At 40.5% G+C, this 20691-nt stretch overlaps 6 protein-coding genes across 9 annotated transcripts; 3 read left to right on the plus strand and 3 right to left on the minus strand.

The window, feature by feature from the left end:
* The first annotated feature begins 1590 nt into the window (after positions 1-1590).
* LOC143896810 (signal peptide peptidase) lies at positions 1591-4115 on the plus strand. The gene is made up of 6 exons (XM_077404863.1): positions 1591-1850; positions 2345-2455; positions 2524-2606; positions 2736-2910; positions 2999-3492; positions 3598-4115. The coding sequence occupies exons 1-6, from the start codon at positions 1659-1661 to the stop codon at positions 3677-3679; spliced, it is 1137 nt and encodes a 378-aa protein (XP_077260989.1). The 5' UTR covers positions 1591-1658; the 3' UTR covers positions 3680-4115.
* An 801-nt stretch (positions 4116-4916) lies between these two features.
* On the minus strand, positions 4917-6149 carry LOC143896829 (proteasome subunit beta type-2). The gene is made up of 3 exons (XM_077404920.1): positions 5949-6149; positions 5261-5617; positions 4917-5164 (listed from the first exon to the last, which is right to left on the minus strand). Exons 1-3 carry the CDS (start codon positions 6037-6039, stop codon positions 4989-4991), a joined length of 624 nt encoding a protein of 207 aa, XP_077261046.1. The 5' UTR covers positions 6040-6149; the 3' UTR covers positions 4917-4988.
* A 1474-nt stretch (positions 6150-7623) lies between these two features.
* Rpn12 (regulatory particle non-ATPase 12) lies at positions 7624-9232 on the plus strand. Of its 2 annotated transcripts, none has more exons than XM_077404899.1 (3): positions 7624-7779; positions 8049-8136; positions 8213-9232. In XM_077404899.1, exons 1-3 carry the CDS (start codon positions 7672-7674, stop codon positions 8830-8832), a joined length of 816 nt encoding a protein of 271 aa, XP_077261025.1. In that variant the 5' UTR covers positions 7624-7671; the 3' UTR covers positions 8833-9232. The 2 variants fall into 2 exon arrangements, with proteins under 2 accessions (XP_077261025.1, XP_077261034.1); XM_077404908.1 differs by having other exon boundaries at positions 8049-8121.
* Positions 9233-9347: 115 nt separating this feature from the next.
* Positions 9348-11953, plus strand: Gmppb (GDP-mannose pyrophosphorylase B). Of its 2 annotated transcripts, XM_077404884.1 has the most exons (7): positions 9349-9637; positions 9854-9902; positions 10119-10273; positions 10404-10797; positions 10891-11052; positions 11128-11359; positions 11473-11953. In XM_077404884.1, exons 3-7 carry the CDS (start codon positions 10121-10123, stop codon positions 11639-11641), a joined length of 1110 nt encoding a protein of 369 aa, XP_077261010.1. In that variant the 5' UTR covers positions 9349-9637; positions 9854-9902; positions 10119-10120; the 3' UTR covers positions 11642-11953. The 2 variants fall into 2 exon arrangements, with proteins under 2 accessions (XP_077261000.1, XP_077261010.1); XM_077404874.1 differs by having other exon boundaries at positions 9348-9902; positions 9993-10273.
* Sse (extra spindle pole bodies like 1, separase) lies at positions 11937-14947 on the minus strand. Its single transcript, XM_077404830.1, has 9 exons — positions 14266-14947; positions 13976-14192; positions 13602-13891; positions 13395-13531; positions 13098-13314; positions 12709-13016; positions 12452-12619; positions 12191-12336; positions 11937-12097 (listed from the first exon to the last, which is right to left on the minus strand). Exons 1-9 carry the CDS (start codon positions 14506-14508, stop codon positions 11955-11957), a joined length of 1869 nt encoding a protein of 622 aa, XP_077260956.1. The 5' UTR covers positions 14509-14947; the 3' UTR covers positions 11937-11954.
* A 1011-nt stretch (positions 14948-15958) lies between these two features.
* On the minus strand, positions 15959-19595 carry Mmy (UDP-N-acetylglucosamine pyrophosphorylase mmy). 2 transcript variants are annotated; one of them, XM_077404848.1, is made up of 4 exons: positions 18678-19595; positions 17887-18408; positions 17379-17775; positions 15959-16926 (listed from the first exon to the last, which is right to left on the minus strand). In XM_077404848.1, the coding sequence occupies exons 2-4, from the start codon at positions 18363-18365 to the stop codon at positions 16387-16389; spliced, it is 1416 nt and encodes a 471-aa protein (XP_077260974.1). In that variant the 5' UTR covers positions 18366-18408; positions 18678-19595; the 3' UTR covers positions 15959-16386. The 2 variants fall into 2 exon arrangements, with proteins under 2 accessions (XP_077260974.1, XP_077260970.1); XM_077404844.1 differs by having other exon boundaries at positions 17887-19595.
* Between the last annotated feature and the right edge of the window lie 1096 nt (positions 19596-20691).

Raw genomic sequence — 20691 nt, forward strand, 5'->3', positions numbered from 1 at the left:
ATGGAACACATTTATTGGACGTGAAAAAAATCGAAACCCTTTTTCGCGTCTATTACTGCAATCAATTGCAACGCAGCCAGTCATTTTGGAAGCTGAGAATACGAGACCGAAAAGCGTATTGACGTTTACGAAAAGGTTATCTTTTCACATGTGTTTGGTTCAAAAATGGCGGACGAGAATACCTACTTTTTTAGAGCTTTAAGGTGCGAATTCATGGGACGCTCGTTTCAGCGTATCGCGAAATCACGTGATTTCGCGCTGACGCTAGCGTCAAGCAAAGAAAGCTGGATTTTCTCAGTTTTATGCTAAGACTCCATAGACGCGGAAACGCCATGCGGCAAAGTGCGTTGACCAATCACAAATTTTGATTTTGCCGCAAGCAACTTGCGGCAGCCTTCTGATTGGTCAACGCACTTTACCGCACGGCGTTTCCGCGTCTATGGAGTTTTAGCATTAGGGTGCCATTACATGGAGCGCGGAAACGCGGAAACGCGGAAGCGCGGAACAGAATAGTAACTAGATTCCGCGTTTCCGCGAGTTGAGTCCCGCACGTTTGAACGGAAAAGCGGAATCCGCTATTATCGTGTATGTACATGTATGGCTGTGTTTCGATATTCACTGCCAGTACTTAACGCAGCCTATGTATGTACCCTGGCTTGCATATAAGATATACTTCATAATGGGTGCGTTCAGCCGATACTTTGCTGGCCTAGCAATCGTGAGCAGTCGCTCGTTTTCGCTCGTTTCCTCTCCTTTTAATCCATTGGGTCAATGGAGAGGAAACGAGCGAAAACGAGCGACTGCTCACGATTGCTAGGCTAGCGGAGTATCGGCTGAACGCGCGAATAACCATCAACATGATGTTTGGATCTATAATATTATACTGCCACTTTTATTAAATAATAAAGTAATCGAAGAGTATGTGTAAAAGCTTTTTTTCAATGTGATTAAACAGCTCCGAAATTTGATGGAGTATACTGTATCCGCGTTGACAACGGATTTTGACGCGTTCGTTCCGCGAGTTTGTTTCTCCTTATATTACATGGAGCACAATTTGCGCGGAAAAGCGGAACAGTATAGTGACAAATAGACATTTGTATTCATTTCTTAAAATTGTGTTCACTTAATTCATTGCAATTTTTATTAATATGCTTATCTTTTCAGCTTATCTATTGAATACAAGCATTTTAATCAATAAATACCGTTAAAAATTAATATTTTATAATTCTCCGTTCCGCTTTTCCGCTCAAAATATGCTCCATGTAATATTAAGGCATTCAAAACAGACGGAACGGATCGACGGAAATCTAGTAAATTTTGTCTTCCGCGCTTCCGCGTTTCCGCGTTTCCGCGTTTCCGCGCTCCATGTAATGGCACCCTTAGCGTCAAAGCCAAAGCAGCGCGAAGACGCCGAAATTTTGACGCTGTTTTCCTTTTCATGAATTTCAATTGACGCCGACGTCACGTGTGGTCATGCGACCTTCTTGCCGCTGAAAATGAGCGTCGAGCGTCAGCATGAAAAGGCACCATTGCAAGCTATTCCGTTCAGCGAACATTCCTCTATACGGAACATTTTTTGTGACCACTTCGTGACTACGGAGTCATGTTTCCTTATACTACTTCATGGATGGTGTCGACACACTGTCGACGTATCGAAGATGGCGAGCACGGTAAACGAAATTACGGCACAGGCGAACGAAAATATAACGGAATACCAAAATGCAACTACAGCGAGAGTACCGTCGACACCCGAGGGAATGGCGATCGCTTATGGCAGCATCATTATTATGGCCATCCTTCCGATTTTTTTCGGTAGCTACCGTGCGGTCAAGCACCATAAGGAACAGCAGGTTAGCCACGCGTTTTGACATATGTTTGCCTGACCGACTGTTACTACGTTTACGCGAGCGTTACTTCTGTAGTAACTTACGATATATTACTCGTTTACGCGGAGTAAATTATCGTAGGTTACTGCAAAATCCCGTTTACGCGAAGGAATTATCGTAAGTTACTACAGAAGTAACGCTCACGTAAACGTAGTATGTGACAGACGTCCTTCCGAAATCTCTCTTTATCTTTATTTCACTTATTTCGCTTTGGCGACACTATCGCACAATCATTTACGAAAGAATTTAACTTCGATGTTTGTCTCTTTTTTTTACGTACTTTATGAAATAAAGGCTCCCGTTTAGGTGAAATATCCAATAGGATCTCACGATAAAGCGCAACGAGACCGGAGCTATTGAAATAGTTACGACGATTGCAAACGTATCATTATATATGTATTATTTATATAGGTATGTTTTCTCTTGGTATGTGTTTTATGTCACTCTCTATTTTGTAGCAATTGTATAAAACTAGTGGTGAACAGCCTGACACCATGTCTCGCAGAGAAGCTGCTATGTTTCCTCTTATCTCCAGTGTTACATTAGTTGGCTTGTATATCGTATACAAGGTACGTGTGGATGCCGTATATAAATGTTACTTTTTTGCAAAATATTACTTGAAATGAACTTTTAACAGGTATTTGCAAAAGAGTATGTTAATCTGATATTAGCCGGATATTTCTTCTTTCTGGGTATTCTAGCCTTGTGTCATCTTACGAGGTAAGCGTTAGACCTTTGTACACGTATGAATATATGTCCTTGAAACTTTTTTTAATGAAATATTTTGATTACCGACGCACATTTTGTTGTGTTTAAATACAAAGAACGTCTCAAGTTGTAAAATTTTAGCCCCGTGATTTCATCGTTGGTGCCTGCTGCGATCCCAAAGACGCCGTATCACATTTTATTTACAAAAGGAAGGGATGATAAAGAGGAGCATATAATTAATTACAAGTTTAATCTTCACGACATTGTGTGCCTCATCTGTTGCTCGTTTGTGGGTGCCTGGTACCTTCTGAAAAAAGTAAACAATGAAAACGTCATTATATAGACTTGGACATTGATCGCGATACTTCAACTTCTTTCTTACCATTTCGTTTTTTTTTTTTCAGCACTGGATAGCTAACAATCTCTTTGGCATAGCCTTTGCCATTAATGGAGTCGAATTATTACATCTTAACAATGTCGTGACTGGATGCATTTTACTATGTGGTCTTTTGTTTTATGATGCTTTTTGGGTGTTTGGTACAGATGTAATGGTGACAGTCGCAAAGTCCTTTGAAGTGCCCATTAAACTTGTGTTTCCACAAGATCTTTTGGAAAAAGGCTTGAACGCTGATAATTTTGCCATGTTGGGATTAGGTGACATTGTATTGCCTGGTATCTTTATCGCGTTGCTTTTGCGATTCGACAACAGTTTGAGCAGGAAGACCAACGTCTACTTTTATTCAACATTTTTTGCATATTTCATGGGATTACTCGCCACCATGATGATTATGCACTTATTTAATCACGCACAACCTGCTTTGCTATATTTGGTACCTGCGTGCATAGGCACGCCATTGCTCTTAGCGTTAGTCAAGGGAGATTTGAAAGCGTTGTTTTCGTAAGTATTTTCCACGTTTGATCGTTGTACTACGTCACATTCATTCATTTCTTTATGTCTGCAACATGCATGAAAGGTTCTTTTTTTTTTTTAATTATACTTCAGGTATGAAGATCATCCGTCGCCACCTATGAACACGGCGCAACACGCGGAGCAAACCCAAGTAGAAGCGAAAAAGGATAAATAATATCCTGCGGCATAAGATGCACTGTGTGCGTTGTGACATTTTCCTGTAATTATCTTTCGACGTCATCATGCGTATGGAAAAAGGAGAAGGAAATGAGTAATAGTTCACGGTTCAAGCTCAAGACGTACAATCACGCATTGTAAAATACAATAGCTTAACTATATATCTTGCATATGACGTGTGCAAGATATATTCATATGATACGATTCACACGTAGCGTTCATGGCTATCGTTTCGATCTGAAGAAGAAGAATCCAACCTAGAATTTAGGACTGTGTGACAACCAAGAACGCAGTTTTATTTGTATGCAAAAGAGATCTTTATCACTCATGTATGGTATCAATGACCGACATTTCGAGATGGATGAGAGGAAGACACACTGCTTTTCGGAAAACGTTAAAGCTAGAGAGAGAGAAAGAGAGAGAGAGAGAAAATAGAATAAAAATACTTCCAATTGTTAATTTATATTTCGTACGCAATGTGTACGATAGACTGCTCTATTAAGTCTCCCTGAGTTTTGCAATATGTTACGGTGCGTTATATCATTCTAAAAATTGATTCGGTATAAGTTCCAATTCCAGTTGCACACAAGTTTTTACTAACATTCCGCACGTTCTAATGACTTTTTTACCATGTGTGAGTGATACGTGTGAATAATGAATGTAGAACTACGTTTATTTCCGTGCAACGCTTTAAACGAATTAATATTAAATATAAGAGGTTATTTCCTATCTAAAATTATTACAGAATAAAATGTTAAACATACACCATTGTAGTATGCATTGCTAATATATATTTATTTGTGAGAAATGGTTACTTATGATTAAAATGAATAAAACAAATATCCGGAATAGTATGTAAATACAAATTTTAAAAATCTGTTAGAACTACACAATCTTTTCAATTCGCGAAAAAACTTGAAAAAAAAAATTGTAATTCTAATGAATATAAAGGCATATTTGTCACTATTTATCCACTATTAAAAATTACAAATAATATTGTTACAATCTGCGAAATTTTTTGGTAAACACAAATGTTCTGCTATTAAAATCTTAGACAAAAACCATGGACTTTTCTTCCACCCTTAATCATACTTTTTAAGTGTCGCACACATATATATACGCACATATGTGGTGTGTAATAAAGAAATAGACGGCTATTTGTTGTGAAATGCTCGTTGTTTTCATATTTCTTGATAAGAAGAAGTAAGCAGTTGTAATCGTTGATAATTCTATCATCAAATTACAAATAGATCTTTTATTTCTGCGGGAAATATTTTTCCTACAAAAAGCGTAAGTAAACGTTTCTTTCATTCTTTAGCAACACTTTCCACAGCCAAGTTCTCAGCTGTGATTGGCTGCATATCTTTGATCCCATCCTTGGATATCTTTTGAACTTTAAAATTTGGCAAATTAACGATTAATCGCTTCTGAATTTCTCGAACGCATTTCTTCAATAATGCATATGCCTCTTCTTCGGTACACGCTGCAAGAAACCTTTTCTATTTAATATCTTCCAGTTAATCTCTCTCTCTCTCTCGTACGTTGTTTGCTGTCTTAGTTATTAATGCCTTGGTCTTACCATCGTTGTGGTATCTGTCTAAAACAGACATGGAGAACATCCCACCATATCCGTGAGTCGCATAAGGAACTTTTACACAGGACGCTAAGTAATCGATAAAGTATAATTCTGGTCCTGAATCGTTGTCGTATCCAGCCAGTAGCATATTGACAAAGTATGGAGTCCTGCTTCTAAGATAATCGGCTAGATTTCTCCTTGTGAAACAAGCCGCAGCTTTGGGGGACAATTCATAGCCGTTTCGCATCTTGTACAGCTGAATATTCTTCCCAATGTATTCCGAAAACTGTGTTGTGTCGCCTGATTCTCCAGATATTGCCATGACAAGCTTGTCAGAGATCTTGTGGATTTTGTTTTCATCTATAAAAGACGTTTGTTAATAAATAATATACGTTGTAATGATTTTTATAATAAATTTTATACGTTTACATCAAGTAATTTTAAATCTGTATACGTTGTCAAACGTGTTATGATTATTATTAAATCATTACAACGGTACGTGCTGATAACATAACAATGCGATATATGTATATAGTTTACGGTGGATAACATTATAAATGGCATCGTGTTATATCGCGCTGTATATAACAACGTGATATAATACGGAGACACGGATTTTTACTGCGATATATATGTGTGCGTCACCACGGACAAGGGTTTCGTGATAATATAAAACGTGATAACACCTTACCGCTTTTCATAACTATAATAGATTGTGTAGTTGTCATATCCGCTGCAACTAGCACGAAATCTTTACACTGAATACCGATTAAGCACTCCATTCCGTGATATATTTCTGTATCCGCTCTCGGAGAAACGTATGTACGCGACAAACGCAGCGAAAATGCTTGTCACGAAAATGGCAAGTGAGTAGTAGTGACGGTAAGTTAACGAAGTTAACCTCATGTGTATACATAAAGTCTGTTTTCTATTGGCAACGAGAAGATTCTCCCCAGCGCGCCTGGGTGGCCGCAAGTTTAACTAACCTAAGGGCCGATATCACAGTATCCGATTAACGTGATCCTCCTGGACCAATCAATTTTCTTATGCTTACGCATTATGCGTTGTGCAGATGTGTGTGCTCCCCGCTTAAGGCTGATCTACAATGTGCTCTTTGCTTTCTGTTTTTTGCTCTTAACCTCTTTGCGACTATCCCGTATTTTGCAATTCCGTCGCGTAACGTGATGTTTTTTGTCTCTTCTGAAGTTCGTTAATTTTTAAGGTTGATCTACAATGTGCTCTTTGCTTTCTGTTTTTTGCTCTTAACCTCTTTGCGACTATCTCGTATTTTGCAATTCCGTCGCGTAACGTGATGTTTCTTGTCTCTTCTGAAGTTCGTCAATTTTTATCTTAGGCGACAGAGAACAAAAAACATCGCGTTACGCGACGCAATTGCGAAATACGGGATAGTCGCAAACAGGTTAAGAGCAAAAAACAGAAAGCAAAGAGCACATTGTAGATCAGGCTTTATCTTAGGCGACAGAGAACAAAAAACATCGCGTTACGCGACGCAATTGCGAAATACGGGATAGTCGCAAACAGGTTAAGAGCAAAAAACAGAAAGCAAAGAGCACATTGTAGATCAGGCTTTAAAGGCCATCGCACACAAAATTGCATAAGGCCTTCACACATAAAATCGCGTAAAGACGTAAAACGTAAGCGTAAGAAAATTGACCAATCCTAATCAAGTATTGTACTGTCCGTACGCCGAGTAGGGAAAAATACTCGCGTGGGATTGATCGATTTTCTTACGCTTACGTTTTACGTCCTTACGGCATTTTATGTGTGAAGGCCTATAGGCTGCATAAGCGTAGCATAAAAGCCATCGCACACAAAATTGCATAGGCTGCATAACTATAGCATATGACCGCTGGACCCCGGAGCATCTTATGTAAATCAATATGGCGACTTTATGCTGGATGCTCCGTGGTTTAGCGGTCTTATGCTACGCTTATGCTAAGCTATGCATTTTGTGTGCGATGGCCTTTAAGCTGGATTCAGACAGGACGCGTCAAGCGTCAAACAGCGAGCAGCAATCACGCAGCGAAGTGATATCAGCAGTGGCATAAAAAATATCGCCTCGCTGCGTGGTTGCTGCTCGCTGCTTGACGCTTGACGCGTCCTGTCTAAATCTAAAGGTACGAATTCATGGGACGCTCGTTTCAGCGTATCGCGAAATCACGTGATTTCGCGCTGACGCTAGCGTCAAGCAAAGAAAGCTGGATTTTCTCAGCTTTAGCGTCAAAGCCAAAGCAGCGAAGACTGCTACTGAGCGGCTTGGTCTGCCGAACGCGCCCAAAATAACGTTAGCGTTGGTAGCGTGGTAGCGAGCTTCTTGAACGCACCCAATGAGATCATATATCTCGATCTCGATTCTCGATCTCGACGTATCGTGTTTCGTGGTGAGATTAAAGATGGCAGCCCTCGAGGATGTCGTCGCCTCGTATCAGAATTTAAAACGCGAATGGACAAGAACACCGTGCAATTTGAAGAAATGTGGCGAATTGCTCAACCAATTGAAGGTAATTTACATCACGGTATCGTACATTTCGTAGTATCGAGCGAGATAATTGTCGATAAGCAATCTTATACCTCATAACCTCATCGTTCTTGTGGATTGTCATCATTTGCCCTCCCCCCCCCCCGTCGCGACTTTGTTTTCGAATTTTAATCATCATTCTTCTTGACCTTTCAGCTTTTAGATACGTAGCATTTCGTTTGATAGCACGGTATAGATAGCGTAATATAATATAATATCGCGACAATTTGGTGTGATAATTTTTATGCGCAGATCGGTCTCACTCACCTGATGTTCCTCCCGACGTCAAACAGCACGGCCAGTCAAAATGAATTATTAATCGCAAGTACGTTAATCGTTGGTAAGCTAAGCGTTTCGCATAAGTGAGATATATAATTGAAATGAAACTTTTTATATATATCTTGTTCGAACCGCAGGAGACATATTGGAAATCGGAGCGCAATGGAGCATCGCCACTGAGGATATACCTTCCTTCGAGAGATACATGGCGCAATTAAAGTGTTACTATTTCGATTATAAATCCGGTTTGACGGAGTCGGCTTACAAATATCAGCTTCTCGGTCTCAATCTCTTGTTTCTGCTGTCGCAAAATCGCGTCGCGGAATTTCACACGGAACTGGAACTCCTGCCGTCCGATCAGATACAGTCAAACGTTTATATAAGGCATCCTCTAAGCTTGGAGCAGTATTTGATGGAGGGTTCGTACAACAAGATTTTCCTGGCCAAGGGTAACGTGCCCGCCGCATCCTACAATTTCTTCATAGACATTTTATTGAATACCGTTCGCGACGAGATTGGCGCGTGCATGGAAAGCGCGTACGACAAAATTTCCATTCGGGATGCCGCAAGAATGCTCAATTTAACCACGGAGAAAGACATAAAAGCGTTCGCCGCCAAAAAGAACTGGAATCTGTCGAAGGACGGCTATTTTTATTTTGCCACGACTAGCGAGAAAAAATCCGAGGAGCCTATCCCGAGTTCTGAATTGGCAACACTCGCGATAGACTATGCCCGAGAGCTGGAAATGATCGTGTAACGTGCTTTATCTTTACGCAACTCTTTGTATTTTATTTGTCTAAATAAATACAGTTTCACTCTCGTGCAATGTATACGACGAAGCCTTTTACATTACGCGCGCGCACGCACGCAACATACTAAATCATGTAAATTTGTTCAATAGAAAATTTCCTATCGGATTACATATACCACGCCTAGCTATCTCAGCGAGTTGCACAATGCACGCGTATCGAGCGATATATTCGAGACTCGAGTCGCGTGCTCGATTATACTTATAGGTTAGAGTTAGGCTTAGGCTTTTAGATACCGATATAGACGGTTCAAGCGTCTAACGTCATATGTTTATGTGAAAAGACAAGTGTCTCTGGATATATGTCGTTATAAAAAATTTGTGTACAATTAAAATATTATAAAAAATATATGTCTCTTGATCATTCGAATACCCAACCGATGACACTGAGCAAGTGAGCACATACATTATTGTCAGTGGTATGTGTACTACGGCCACGGAGCCAAGCAGCCAACAGCCAAGTGGCAAGTGGCCACGTATATCACACGTATATGACGTATGGCGTCCAGGTCCAGTGATCGCAGTGATACCTGTGATACCGCTGGGCTGCTGACAAATTAGTTCAATTGGTTATCCGCGACACAGAAATTCGTGAGACTACGAGTGAATGAGGGTCACGTAAAGAAAAGATACGCTACAGATTTATGTTTATAATACAGCTTTTTACATTCACTCGCATCGCATCGCATCGATAATGTAATCTCGCGACGCGAGAAAGAAATGTTCTTATCGCAAATCGCAAACGTAAACACGGGTATGTTCGGGTGAACGCGTAGCACTTGCCTCTATATCAGCCTCTGGCGCATCTTACGTGGCAAGTGGCAAGCGTGGCAATAATTGTCTTGTCACTCGTCACCGCTTGTCACCGAGATACCATATACCATACCTTGGCCTATATCTATACCTATGTCAAAGTGACGGCACTACGGCAGACGGTAGTCAACAAAAGTAGTAACATTGCGTGTTTCAGCAACAAAGAGGGCAATAAACAATATAAATAATACCGCGGCCTAATGCAGGTAATTATTATATTACTAAATAAATGACGTAACGTAGATATTGGGATGGAAATAACAAAAAATAAGAGTGGATAAATTTACTTATTGTAGCGAAATAAAATGGGCAAGAGTAATATCGAGTAAAATATAATTTTACATTTTGCAAATTTAGAATGAGGTCGTTGATTTCTTCCGTCCCATATATATATATATATCGTTTTTGCAAAATATTCGCAGGAATGCATGAAAAAAGAAAGAAATTACGAACCATGCGTGCTTTGATACTCGTGGGTGGTTATGGCACCAGATTGCGACCTCTTACTTTAAGTCGGCCTAAGCCACTCGTCGAGTTTGCAAATAAACCGATGCTTCTACATCAGATTGAAGCACTGGTACGTATAAATATTAAGTTAAATATTTATTCTGAATATTGACTTATCGTTAGCGCGGTACCAAGTATGGTATAATGCCCTATCTTTCTCCAAGGTATACGTACTTCTCTTCTTCAACTTCTTTTTTTAGGTACGGACAAATGTAAGTGAAGTTATATTGGCCGTTTCCTACCGGGCGCGGGAGATGGAAGAAGAGTTGGTTCACGAGGCAAAGAAACTGGGAGTACGACTTATCTTTTCTCACGAACCGGAACCATTGGGTACCGCTGGGCCACTTGCGCTCGCGCGTGAATATTTATCCGCCAGCGACGATCCATTTTTTGTTTTGAACTCTGACATCATTTGCGACTTTCCTTTTAAACAGCTCCTCGAATTCCATGAGAATCATGGTAAAGAGGGAACTATAGTTGTCACTAAAGTAGAGGAGCCGTCAAAGTATGGCGTAGTTGTATACGGAGAAGATGGAAAGATTGAGAGCTTTATTGAAAAGCCACAAGAGTTTATATCTAATAAAATTAACGCAGGTATGGCATAGCGAAAAGATTGAAACTCGGTTGGAAAAAGTTTGCGACGTGTGCGCCCGGCCATTCTCGCTGTCTTTTTTTTGTAAAATATAGGTATGTACATCCTTAATCCGAGCGTATTGAACAGAATAGAATTGAAACCTACGAGCATCGAAAAGGAAGTGTTTCCAAGCATGGCTCAGGATGGAGAGTTATACGCCATGGAATTGCCAGGCTTCTGGATGGACGTGGGACAACCTAAAGATTTTCTCACAGGCAAATACTTGGGTATTAGAATTTTCTCAAACGGCAATGTTCCGTCGTATACTTAGTGTCCATAACTTTATTCAGGAATGTCTATGTATCTTGCCTCGTTGAGGCAAAAGCATCCCGAACAGCTTTATTCCGGGCCTGGTATAGTGGGCAACGTCTTGATAGATCCAACGGCTACGATTGGCAAGGATTGTAGAATCGGACCCAACGTCACGATTGGTCCTGGCGCCGCTTTGGCTGACGGATGTTGTATTAAACGAAGCACTATTCTTAAAGCAGCCGTGATAAAAGAGCATGCTTGGCTAGATGGGCAAGTATTAGTTTTTTTTTCTTTTTCTTTTTCTTTTTTTTTATCGTAAATATGCGCGAAGCCTCATAGAATACGTAATATTCGTGTCAAGATAATTAAAAATATGTTAACAGTTGTATCGTTGGCTGGAGAAGCGTCGTAGGACGATGGGTGCGAATGGAAGGTACAACTGTATTGGGAGAAGACGTTATCGTGAAGGATGAATTATATATTAATGGCGGACAGGTTTTGCCGCACAAGAGCATTTCCACTTCTGTACCAGAACCGCAGATTATTATGTGACCAAAGACCGTGATCTGACCGTGAGCTTGAGTCGGCTTGAAGGCAGCGATCGATCGAAACGACGATTTTTTTAATTCACTTTTATTATTTTTTTACATAAAAAATGCGTCTCTCCGAGATATCTTCGCATTGTAAAAATTAAATTATTAAAATTAAAATGTAACTTTTTGTTCCACGAGTGAAATTACCGTAGTCTCGTCTTTCGGCAAACGGTTGCTTTATAATACACGTACATACGCGACTTAGAGAAACTTAAATTACCTATCTTACATCGGTGTTGCAAAAATATATAATCGATGATATCAGCGAGGATTTAAACTATTTTTATTGGTAAACCTCGCACTACTATCGCAGCTGCCGTCATATAATGCGAGCAACTATTCTTAGCCTTTGCCACTGCCCTCGACATTTCTGGCTCCATTTTTGTTTTATCCTTTGCTCCGTTCTTCGTAAATTCTGAAAAATTTAGTTGCAAAGTTATCGAGAACATATGATATTGAGGAAGCACAAACGCATGATTTATATTTTCAATCAAATACTAATACTAACTCAGAGTACCAGAACTCCAACTATCCACGTCTACCTCAGCCCATGATTTCTTCGAAGACGAAGGAATCCACGTACTCATGAACGTTGTCGTCATTTTATCGATATCCGCATCCGTTACTTCCCACAGCATACCCAAGAGGCAAGGACTGAAAAAGGAGCGCGTTTGGCATTGGCATGCGATTTCTCTTGTAGATTTAAATGGAAAGAAATTCTTATATACATGACACACGAACGTAACATTTTTCAATACGTTCTTTTTACCTGCACGCTATTAAATATTGATTTGAAACGCCATAAGGTGGATATCTTCCACCTATTACAAGTAGTTTCACGCTGCTACATCCAAATAATAAAACGGTAGACTTCACTCTCATCCTTTCGATATCTTCTCCAGATAAATATTCTATACCGTTTCCATGACCAGTATACCTGTAAAAGAGAAAAAGAGAAGCAAAGTGCAATCTCTGACAAATAATAAACAGATTAAGGACTTTTAATAGAGAAATAATATATCTTACATTAAAATGTCACGATTTATTAACGCTTCAGACATTTCTTCACCAGGCTGTGCGTTATAACAGCTTTTCCACCGCGGTAACCAAAAGTCCATAAAAAGCTTCATACGTTTCTCCATTTTATCAAGATCACCGGAAGGATTAACTACGCAAATTCCCATGTCTTCCCTAGCTTCAATTATTTTACAACCATCCACCATAGTATCTTCGTGTTCTTTAAACAACGCATATGCTACATGTAGAGATGGGAAACGGGTAGTAGGATGGTTCTTAATAATTTCCATAGCTTCGAACGCTATGTAATCCATGTGCTTGAGAAAAAATTAAGAAAAAAAGAACTTTGATAACGTCGTACACTTTCGTATAATTCATGTCTCATATTGTACGTTTACCTCGTCGATGATTAGAACCAACGTTTGCCGCTTTGTATTCTCTAGTTTTTTTATGAACGGTAACTTCCCATAAATAGATAAAATGATGTTGTTGGCAAGTTTTTCATGTTCGGGAAGTAGAAACTTGATCGCACGCGCTATTTCCTCACGCGTGAGAAAGCCCGCACCTATGGATACCTTCTTCAAAAGCCACTTACATCTTTTTGATATCTCATTGCTAAAAGAGTAAAACGATGAAATTTAATATTAAAACAACGACACAACGAGCGCAACGAAATTTCGATAAGTATTACTTACGGAGATTTGAAATCTGATATTAATTTGTCAATCATTTGACGAATCTCGTCTACCATATCCAAGTTCTCAATAGGGTCGGCCATAAACAATACTCTCCATTCTCTCAACCATACATTCTCCAATCCATTGATAGCTATCTGTAATTAATCGGTTAAAAAAAATGTTCCTTATGCAAAATGTACGCTAGCCTAATTTCAAGTCCTTTACCTTCATTTTATTGTTTTGATCCGCACGCATCGTCCAATATTGCTTATGATTCGTATAAGTGGTCTTTAGCGCGGATGTGTAATCATCCAATAGTTTATGAATCTCTTCGCAGATATCGTAGGACACTTGCGTCGCGGGTTTTGGTACAGTTATACACAATGGTTCTACGTCGGACATACCCGTAGGAAGTATCGTAATATGTACGGCATGCGTTACGTTGGACGTACGCTTTTTGTATCTTAATATAGTCGGAGATTCATACTGGGCAGTAACCTGAATCATGTACCATTCTGCGAACAAAATTGGAAAAACTTGATAACGTTGTCAGGCACGAAAAGGTAAATACAATAAAAGACAAAGGTGGTATCGCGTACCTTTCGGCAAGTTTAACAGTTTCGTTTTTAACGCTTCATTATTGTCCGTAAATTTTGTCTCGAACTTTACGTGCGTTGGTCTCAGCCCATATATTTGAGGTTCGTTCCACACAGACTCGCGCAATCGAGTCTTTTGATATCTGTGCAAAATGTGTTGTCGAAGTATCACTGCGTGAGCTTCGACCAAATGACGAATAGCCGTGATCTCGTTGCCAATCTGAAAAATATATAAATCTTTAGTATCTCAAAATAACGTATCGCGTATATCTCTCAACAGGATTCAACTGTACCTCTAAATTACACAGAGCCAGCATCTTATTTAAACTAGCGTATTCAACACTTGCTATATAGTTGCATCGCGTATCTGCGAAAAATTTGTCTGCGTCACTCTTGATTTTCTCCAACTTTTTTCTCTCGATTTTCTTTCTCGATTCTTTCGACTCACTCGAGTCTTTTGTGTTATTCTCAAAATCGTCTTCGTTAGGATGACACTCGTGTAGGATTCGTATAATTTTGTCAGCAATATGAGACATGGTTAATTTGCTAAATTTACTTCCGTATGTATATAATATACAGCTTTATTGACGCAACAACGCTTAATAATAAATTCATTACTGTCATTCGGACGTGCAAAGCTGCAGTATCTTCACAATAAACGAAGATCTATATCATGCAAATCACTCGATCATTATTTTTTCTATCCATTTTCTCGAAACAATACACGTGCAACGTTTTACGATCACTTTTGCCATTCTTCTTGAACGACACTAAACAGTTTTCATACTTCTTACTATACATTGAGTTCCGTTATATACACAATTTTGTAATTTGTAACGATATTAAACATTTATATTATATTATATTAAGCAATTATTACGATAACGCTAAGTAAGTATCTTTAATTAAGTAAGAGATTTTTGTATAACTTTGCAAATCGCAAATTCCAATTTTGAGTTAAATCAGCAGTTATTATATATATATATATACATACGTCAGAACCATAGACATAAGAATATATAGACGGAGCACACGGAGCATTCAGCATAAGCTCCGCGCGGGAGATGGGGGGGGGGATGGGGGAGACTAGAACCAGACAGAGAAAGATAAGAGTGGTCAATGTGGTCATGCCCGCGCGTTTTGGCTGTACCCGAATCCTGTCGGTATGTGCACGTTTTTGCGGTTCTCTTCCGTGCTATGTCCACTATTTTGTGGTAATGTCAAGAATTTTGGGGTTCTCTTTCACGTTATGTTCACGATTTTTTGGTTCTCTTCCGTTAGATTCGCGATTTTTTGGTTTTATTTCCAAAGAGAATCAAAAAATCGTCGACATAGCACGGAAGAGAACCACAAAAACGTGCGCATACCGACAGGATTCGGGTACAACCAAAACGCGGGCATGCATCTACCGATTCTGCCCTGCCCCATTAGCTGAACCTGTTGCACGCGGTTAATCTTTTCCGTTTTCCTCTCCAACGTGAAAAGAAAAAGAGAAAAGATAAACCACGCAACAAGTTTATTAATTATCTACGCTCTCCCAAACGACAATACCATTTGACGTTTATGGTTGAAAAGAGCGCGCTAAAAGTAGTGGCGGCCATGTATAGGATGAAGGCGCAATATGTTCAATTCAAATCCTCTAGCAAACCAAAATACTTATTTTTGATGTTTTTTTTTATGGATGATAGCGTTAACGTGCGTGTGCGCGTGTGTGCAATAGATATTATCTTTCAAGAAGACATAATTAATCTCTTTGTCACTCTCAGCTAACTCAATCACTTTTACACTACGGGCTCCACGTCGTCCCAACCAGGGAAACTTCTGGTTTTTTATCCCGTACATGGACGGTCGGTGTCCAGAATTTTATTACAGGGACTCTTTAAAGAGTCCAACTTATCACAATTACAATCGTCTTGAAAATCGTGCGCAAGTAGTTCCCGTTTCACATAAGCTTTAGACTTGTACGCTTATAATAAAAACACACGATTAGATTTACTACAGAAATATTAGAAACGTTTGTATATTCATTACTTTCATTTCATACGACAACAGTAATAATATATAAAAATGTGACAGTCGCAATACTTATGGACTAAATAATAATATCGCCAGATTATAGCCGAATTACATTTAAATTTATACAGCCAACGTCTATGCATAGTTATCGACACTGTATACAGTCTTCGTTTGCGCGTTGTTTCCCTTTTCTTCTTTCTTTTTATTTGTTTCAGCCAGTCCGTGGAATAAAAAAGTAACCACGAGTATCATTATATATACCGAAAACCGGACAGTATACAAATAATATGGTTGTTAGTTATTATAAGCGCGGTTCAGAAACGTAAATGTCACTCGCTGGGACACGCATCTCGTTATCTATATATTTAGTACAGATCGACGGAGAGTTTATATTTTTCTTACTCGAGAACTTGTGGTCCCGTGAAAGATCGATCGTTAACGATTCGACACAAATTTTCTCCCGCGTACGAAAGCAAAGGAGAGATCTCGACCGTGTCCCCGACGTCTCTCGCACCTGCTTCCAGCAACCACTTTTTATGTAAATTGAGCAAATCGGTGCGGGCGGTGCTCGGGCAATCGTGACCAGCGGAACTTGAATTTTTCAGCGGGCTAAATTCCTCCTCGCGCGTTCCCTGCCATACCGCGAAATTCTTCGCGAAGGGAAACACGTCAAACACAAATTTCTCTATCTTGATGCCGTTAGGAACTTTTGGAACGATTCTTGTTCCATCGTCATTGACGTACGGAATTTTCTTTTTTGCCACGTGCAGAGGCAAATCTTTCTCGTAAAGATATCCGACATCTTTTAAAAAATCGATCGTGAAGTAGTGATTGCATATATTAGCAGCATTGTATACCAGTTGTCCATCGGCATGTCGAAGCTCCGCAGTCTCTTTCGTCATTTCGCTATATTCGACCACTCGATAGTGATTTTCCACCTATATCAACCAAAATAAAAGTAGCGAAAGATGGGTATAGGTGTGTGTGCGCGCGCGCGCGCATATGTATCTACAGGGCGTTGAAAAAATGCTACATATTTTGAGAACGGGAACAGATAGTACGCGAATGTTTGTACGTCATCGATGGTGTTGAACACACCGAGGTCTTTAAACGTATGTCCTCGTAGCCAAAAATAGGGAGGTATATTCGCAAGAGGACGTCTCCGAGACGTCGAGCTAAAGGATGCGTAGCAACGAATGGGAACTACACAGGGCACCTCCTACGGTATACGACGAAGACTGGCCCATATCTCAACATTCTTAACCGATATTTAATTTAAGACCCACGTTTACACCGTACATTTTCTTATTGTTTTGACAAATACCACTGTTCTCAAAATACGTAACACTTTTTTTCAACAACCTGTATACATATATGTATATAAACATGCCTTGCAAACTACGCCAACAGCTTCGGAGGGAGAAGACTTGTCGATAACTTTAACTCCGCAGTCGGTCTCGGACAGCAAGCAGTATCCTATGAATATAGGATCCGCTACTTTCACCAAGATGTTGTCCACGGAATGCGCGTGAATACTCCGAACACCGCGTTGTACCATATCGTCCAATATTCCTTGATTTTTCAAAGCGCGATACAATCCTCCGTTACCATCGGGAGCCTTGGAAACGCGATGCTTCGCGTCCAAAATAATCTTTCCGTCAAAGGTGAAACACGGTAGCATACCCTGTTTGAAGGCTTTGACATTTTTCTCCTTCAAACCAAAATAGTTGCGTTTGCTTAGATATTCAACAGTGGCGTCGTGAGTGGCTTCGCTAGTAAGGATATACCTGAAAACGACCGTGAATTCAATCGAAACTTTCCTTCTCCTTAACGCAGTAGGATACTCGTAGCTACCCTTGTAAAACGACGAATAATTATAACGATTCTTGCAAACCTACCAAGTTATTTCTCCATGTTTTCCATACCGTTGCTGCGCCATACTTTGCAGAGAGAGTATTCTTTCCGCCTGCAATTGGAAGAGAGTTTTACGGGACGGCAACGCAACGTCGTACATTCCCTTAGGATAGGTGACTCCTAGACGCGTGCCTTGACCACCCGCCAACAGTACGACAGCGACGCGACCTTCGGCTACTTCTTTCAAGCCACGTTCCTGGTACGCGTCGAACTCTTTCTCGGTGGACGTCTTGACGGAGGCAATCTTGGTCCCATCGATCGGCCGTAACTTGTCGTCCAGCGTACTTTGGCCGATGCGCTGGGAGGATTCCACAGCCCTCTTGAAATATCCGGTAATTTCCCGCAGGTCAAGCTCATCTATATCATTCGCCAGATGGTTCCTATCCTCGTCCACCAGCTCCTCCCAAAATCGGAGCAGATGTTCCTGGTCGTGTTCGCTCAGCTTCTCTCTCAGACGCTCCATGCCGACAATCTTGTCAACGATCGGCGTTTGACACTTGCCAACACTTGTAGAGGTGTGCACACGATATATATATATATATATATATATATATATATATATATATATCGTCGCGCGTTGCTCTCGGTAAATCCCTCGATACGGTTGCCCACGTCGCGTCACGTCGAGAGACGCGAACGCCAACGCGAGCGAGCGAGCGGACGAGGGAGGAAAGGAAAGGAAAGGAAGAAAGGAAGGAGCAACGGGCAACGGGTATTCATCCGGTTCGATCGGCCTCTGCCGCAGGTAGTAGCGGTAGTGGCAGCGGCAGCATACCTTTGCTACCTTCACTTTCACGATTCCACGTGGCACGCCCACGTCGATTTCTCTTATCGGCCCCTCCCGCCCGGCCGGCCTTCTCCGCGGACTCCGCGCGTATAATCTTCCTTTTTCTCGCAACCATATCTCTTGCGAGCTGTTGGCTGTTGCGAGCTTACAACGAGTCGCCGAGCCGAGTGGACGTCGTCGTCCGTCGTCGTCGCTCGGTCGCAACGAGAAAAGTTACCTCTTCCGCGACAACAGTGACAGATAACCTGTGCCTGTGTATCGGGGAGTTGTTTATTCGTTCGTCTTACATCTAATTTTAAGCAGCCGAGATGAGAAAACACGTTGTTCTCTCGACCTCGCGACGGATAAGCCAAATACAAATGGACACGTATGCAAATTGCAAATTAAACGAATTTCCCTCTTGTTCCTCGATTCTTTCTTCCGGTCAGCGTCAGCGGCCACGGCGAGGCCAAAGCCAGACCCTGTCACCAGACGTGTGACGGTGTGAGCTGTGAGCGCGAGCGCCGAACAACATAACAACAATCGTTCGAGCGAATTTAACGAACCAAAGCCAACTACCCGTTAGTACCCAAACGAGAATTTCTTGACATTCTTCTTTTTTCCTTTTTTTTTACGTGCATTTGTTAGCACTCGAGACTCGACTCGAGACAGTCGAGACTCGAGGCCTCGAGGCCATGCACATGCACCATTGACGCCGCGGCGGCCGCGCGGGGAACACCGCGCGGATTTAACACTTATCTCAAATCACTCCGCGCGCGCGGATATTGATGTTGTGTTTGTGCGCTTCAAACGAACAATATATTTTTATCTGAATCAAGGCGCAGAAAAATTGGTAAAGAACCAATATTTCTGTCGAGATGTATCATATAGGCTGCGGTCCGATTCACGCTATCACGCTCACAACTCACAAACGCTGACAAGAGTGACAAGCTGTATAGGATCGTTCTATCAGTGTCTATCTTCGTTGCACATCGAATATCAAACGAAGATAGAGCGATGTTTTCAGCGCTGTGAATCGGACCGTAGCCATATAATAAATTGTGTTTATCATTTATATACATATATTTCTGTGTAGATGTGCGCGGCATAAAAGGCATGGAAGGCCCGCGCTTCTTTTATAATTTATGAATCGAAACTGTGTATTCGCCATGATCTCATTGGTGGAAATATTTAAATAAACAAAAAAAAAAATATATATATATATATATATACACATAGATATTATATACTTGTATCAATTAACTCAATATTGTTCAATCTATTGCGTTTTATTTTTCATCCCGCACTTGTCGAGAGCATTAATCAAGCCATTAACTACTTCAGTTCCGAACCATGATCGATTCGTATAATAATGTCGAAAGAGTGGAAGGCATTAACGGCGCGGGCGCTAAAAAAAGCCGATGCAACGAAATAATCGTTATACAAGTGTATATCGAACGGTACGCAAAGAGATTATTGAACGTTAGCATTTCTCGTCGCATAAAAAAAATGACCTTGTTGGAATATATCTTTTCGATATATTTTTAAATTAATTTTTAGCAATAGCGCGCGTTTTAGCTACTTATTGTTAATATACGATACGAATGTATGAATAAGCAATTTCTTCGCTTTATCCACTAAGATTTCTATTTTCGTTTTAACGTCGGAGAAATTGTGATTCTCGCTTCAAAACGTCCAACTTTTTACACGCGGACAACGTTACTCACGTACGCTAAGGTGACTCAACTTAAATTACGTTAAAATCAACGCGTAATGTAATTAATGTATTTTGATGATTAAACTAATACGAGCGTTGAAAAAGAAAAAACTTGATTTGAAATAGACAATCCAGCCCAAGTATATGTTGCGGTAAGGAGCGATTGTGCATCGCGCGTATGTAATTTACACGCCCATGCACGCGCACTGCCGTTACTTGCCGTTACTTCTAGTCGTGTGTGCGTGTTGAAGCTTATTAGCCTCTCCACGTTAACGAAATTGACGACGTAATCGCGATCCAACCAAC

This window comes from Temnothorax americanus, unplaced genomic scaffold (assembly GCF_048541705.1).
Source record: "Temnothorax americanus isolate GAGA-0224 unplaced genomic scaffold, ASM4854170v1 Scaffold1, whole genome shotgun sequence".
In the NCBI taxonomy this organism is placed as follows: domain Eukaryota; kingdom Metazoa; phylum Arthropoda; class Insecta; order Hymenoptera; family Formicidae; genus Temnothorax; species Temnothorax americanus.

What these genes read in the sequence shown, in the direction of transcription:
- Mmy (XM_077404848.1), bottom strand. Translation starts at nt 18,365, where the DNA reads ATGGAGCGTCTGAGAGAGAAGCTGAGCGAACACGACCAGGAACATCTG. An exon ending in AAACATGGAGAAATAACTTG is followed by an intron (nt 17,776 to 17,886) that starts GTAGGTTTGCAA and finishes GGTCGTTTTCAG; the next exon opens with GTATATCCTTACTAGCGAAG. An exon ending in CTGTTGGCGTAGTTTGCAAG is followed by an intron (nt 16,927 to 17,378) that starts GCATGTTTATAT and finishes TGGTTGATATAG; the next exon opens with GTGGAAAATCACTATCGAGT.
- LOC143896829 (XM_077404920.1), bottom strand. Translation starts at nt 6,039, where the DNA reads ATGGAGTGCTTAATCGGTATTCAGTGTAAAGATTTCGTGCTAGTTGCA. An exon ending in TATTATAGTTATGAAAAGCG is followed by an intron (nt 5,618 to 5,948) that starts GTAAGGTGTTAT and finishes CGTCTTTTATAG; the next exon opens with ATGAAAACAAAATCCACAAG. An exon ending in AGACAGATACCACAACGATG is followed by an intron (nt 5,165 to 5,260) that starts GTAAGACCAAGG and finishes GGTTTCTTGCAG; the next exon opens with CGTGTACCGAAGAAGAGGCA.
- Gmppb (XM_077404874.1), top strand. Translation starts at nt 10,055, where the DNA reads ATGAGGTCGTTGATTTCTTCCGTCCCATATATATATATATATCGTTTT. An exon ending in ACCTAAAGATTTTCTCACAG is followed by an intron (nt 11,053 to 11,127) that starts GCAAATACTTGG and finishes AACTTTATTCAG; the next exon opens with GAATGTCTATGTATCTTGCC. An exon ending in GAGCATGCTTGGCTAGATGG is followed by an intron (nt 11,360 to 11,472) that starts GCAAGTATTAGT and finishes ATATGTTAACAG; the next exon opens with TTGTATCGTTGGCTGGAGAA.
- Rpn12 (XM_077404899.1), top strand. Translation starts at nt 7,672, where the DNA reads ATGGCAGCCCTCGAGGATGTCGTCGCCTCGTATCAGAATTTAAAACGC. An exon ending in AATTGCTCAACCAATTGAAG is followed by an intron (nt 7,780 to 8,048) that starts GTAATTTACATC and finishes TTTTATGCGCAG; the next exon opens with ATCGGTCTCACTCACCTGAT. An exon ending in CGCAAGTACGTTAATCGTTG is followed by an intron (nt 8,137 to 8,212) that starts GTAAGCTAAGCG and finishes TTCGAACCGCAG; the next exon opens with GAGACATATTGGAAATCGGA.
- LOC143896810 (XM_077404863.1), top strand. Translation starts at nt 1,659, where the DNA reads ATGGCGAGCACGGTAAACGAAATTACGGCACAGGCGAACGAAAATATA. An exon ending in GCTTGTATATCGTATACAAG is followed by an intron (nt 2,456 to 2,523) that starts GTACGTGTGGAT and finishes AACTTTTAACAG; the next exon opens with GTATTTGCAAAAGAGTATGT. An exon ending in CCTGGTACCTTCTGAAAAAA is followed by an intron (nt 2,911 to 2,998) that starts GTAAACAATGAA and finishes TTTTTTTTTCAG; the next exon opens with CACTGGATAGCTAACAATCT.
- Sse (XM_077404830.1), bottom strand. Translation starts at nt 14,508, where the DNA reads ATGTCTCATATTGCTGACAAAATTATACGAATCCTACACGAGTGTCAT. An exon ending in ATATCAGATTTCAAATCTCC is followed by an intron (nt 13,315 to 13,394) that starts GTAAGTAATACT and finishes TTACTCTTTTAG; the next exon opens with CAATGAGATATCAAAAAGAT. An exon ending in CAATATTTAATAGCGTGCAG is followed by an intron (nt 12,337 to 12,451) that starts GTAAAAAGAACG and finishes CTCCTTTTTCAG; the next exon opens with TCCTTGCCTCTTGGGTATGC.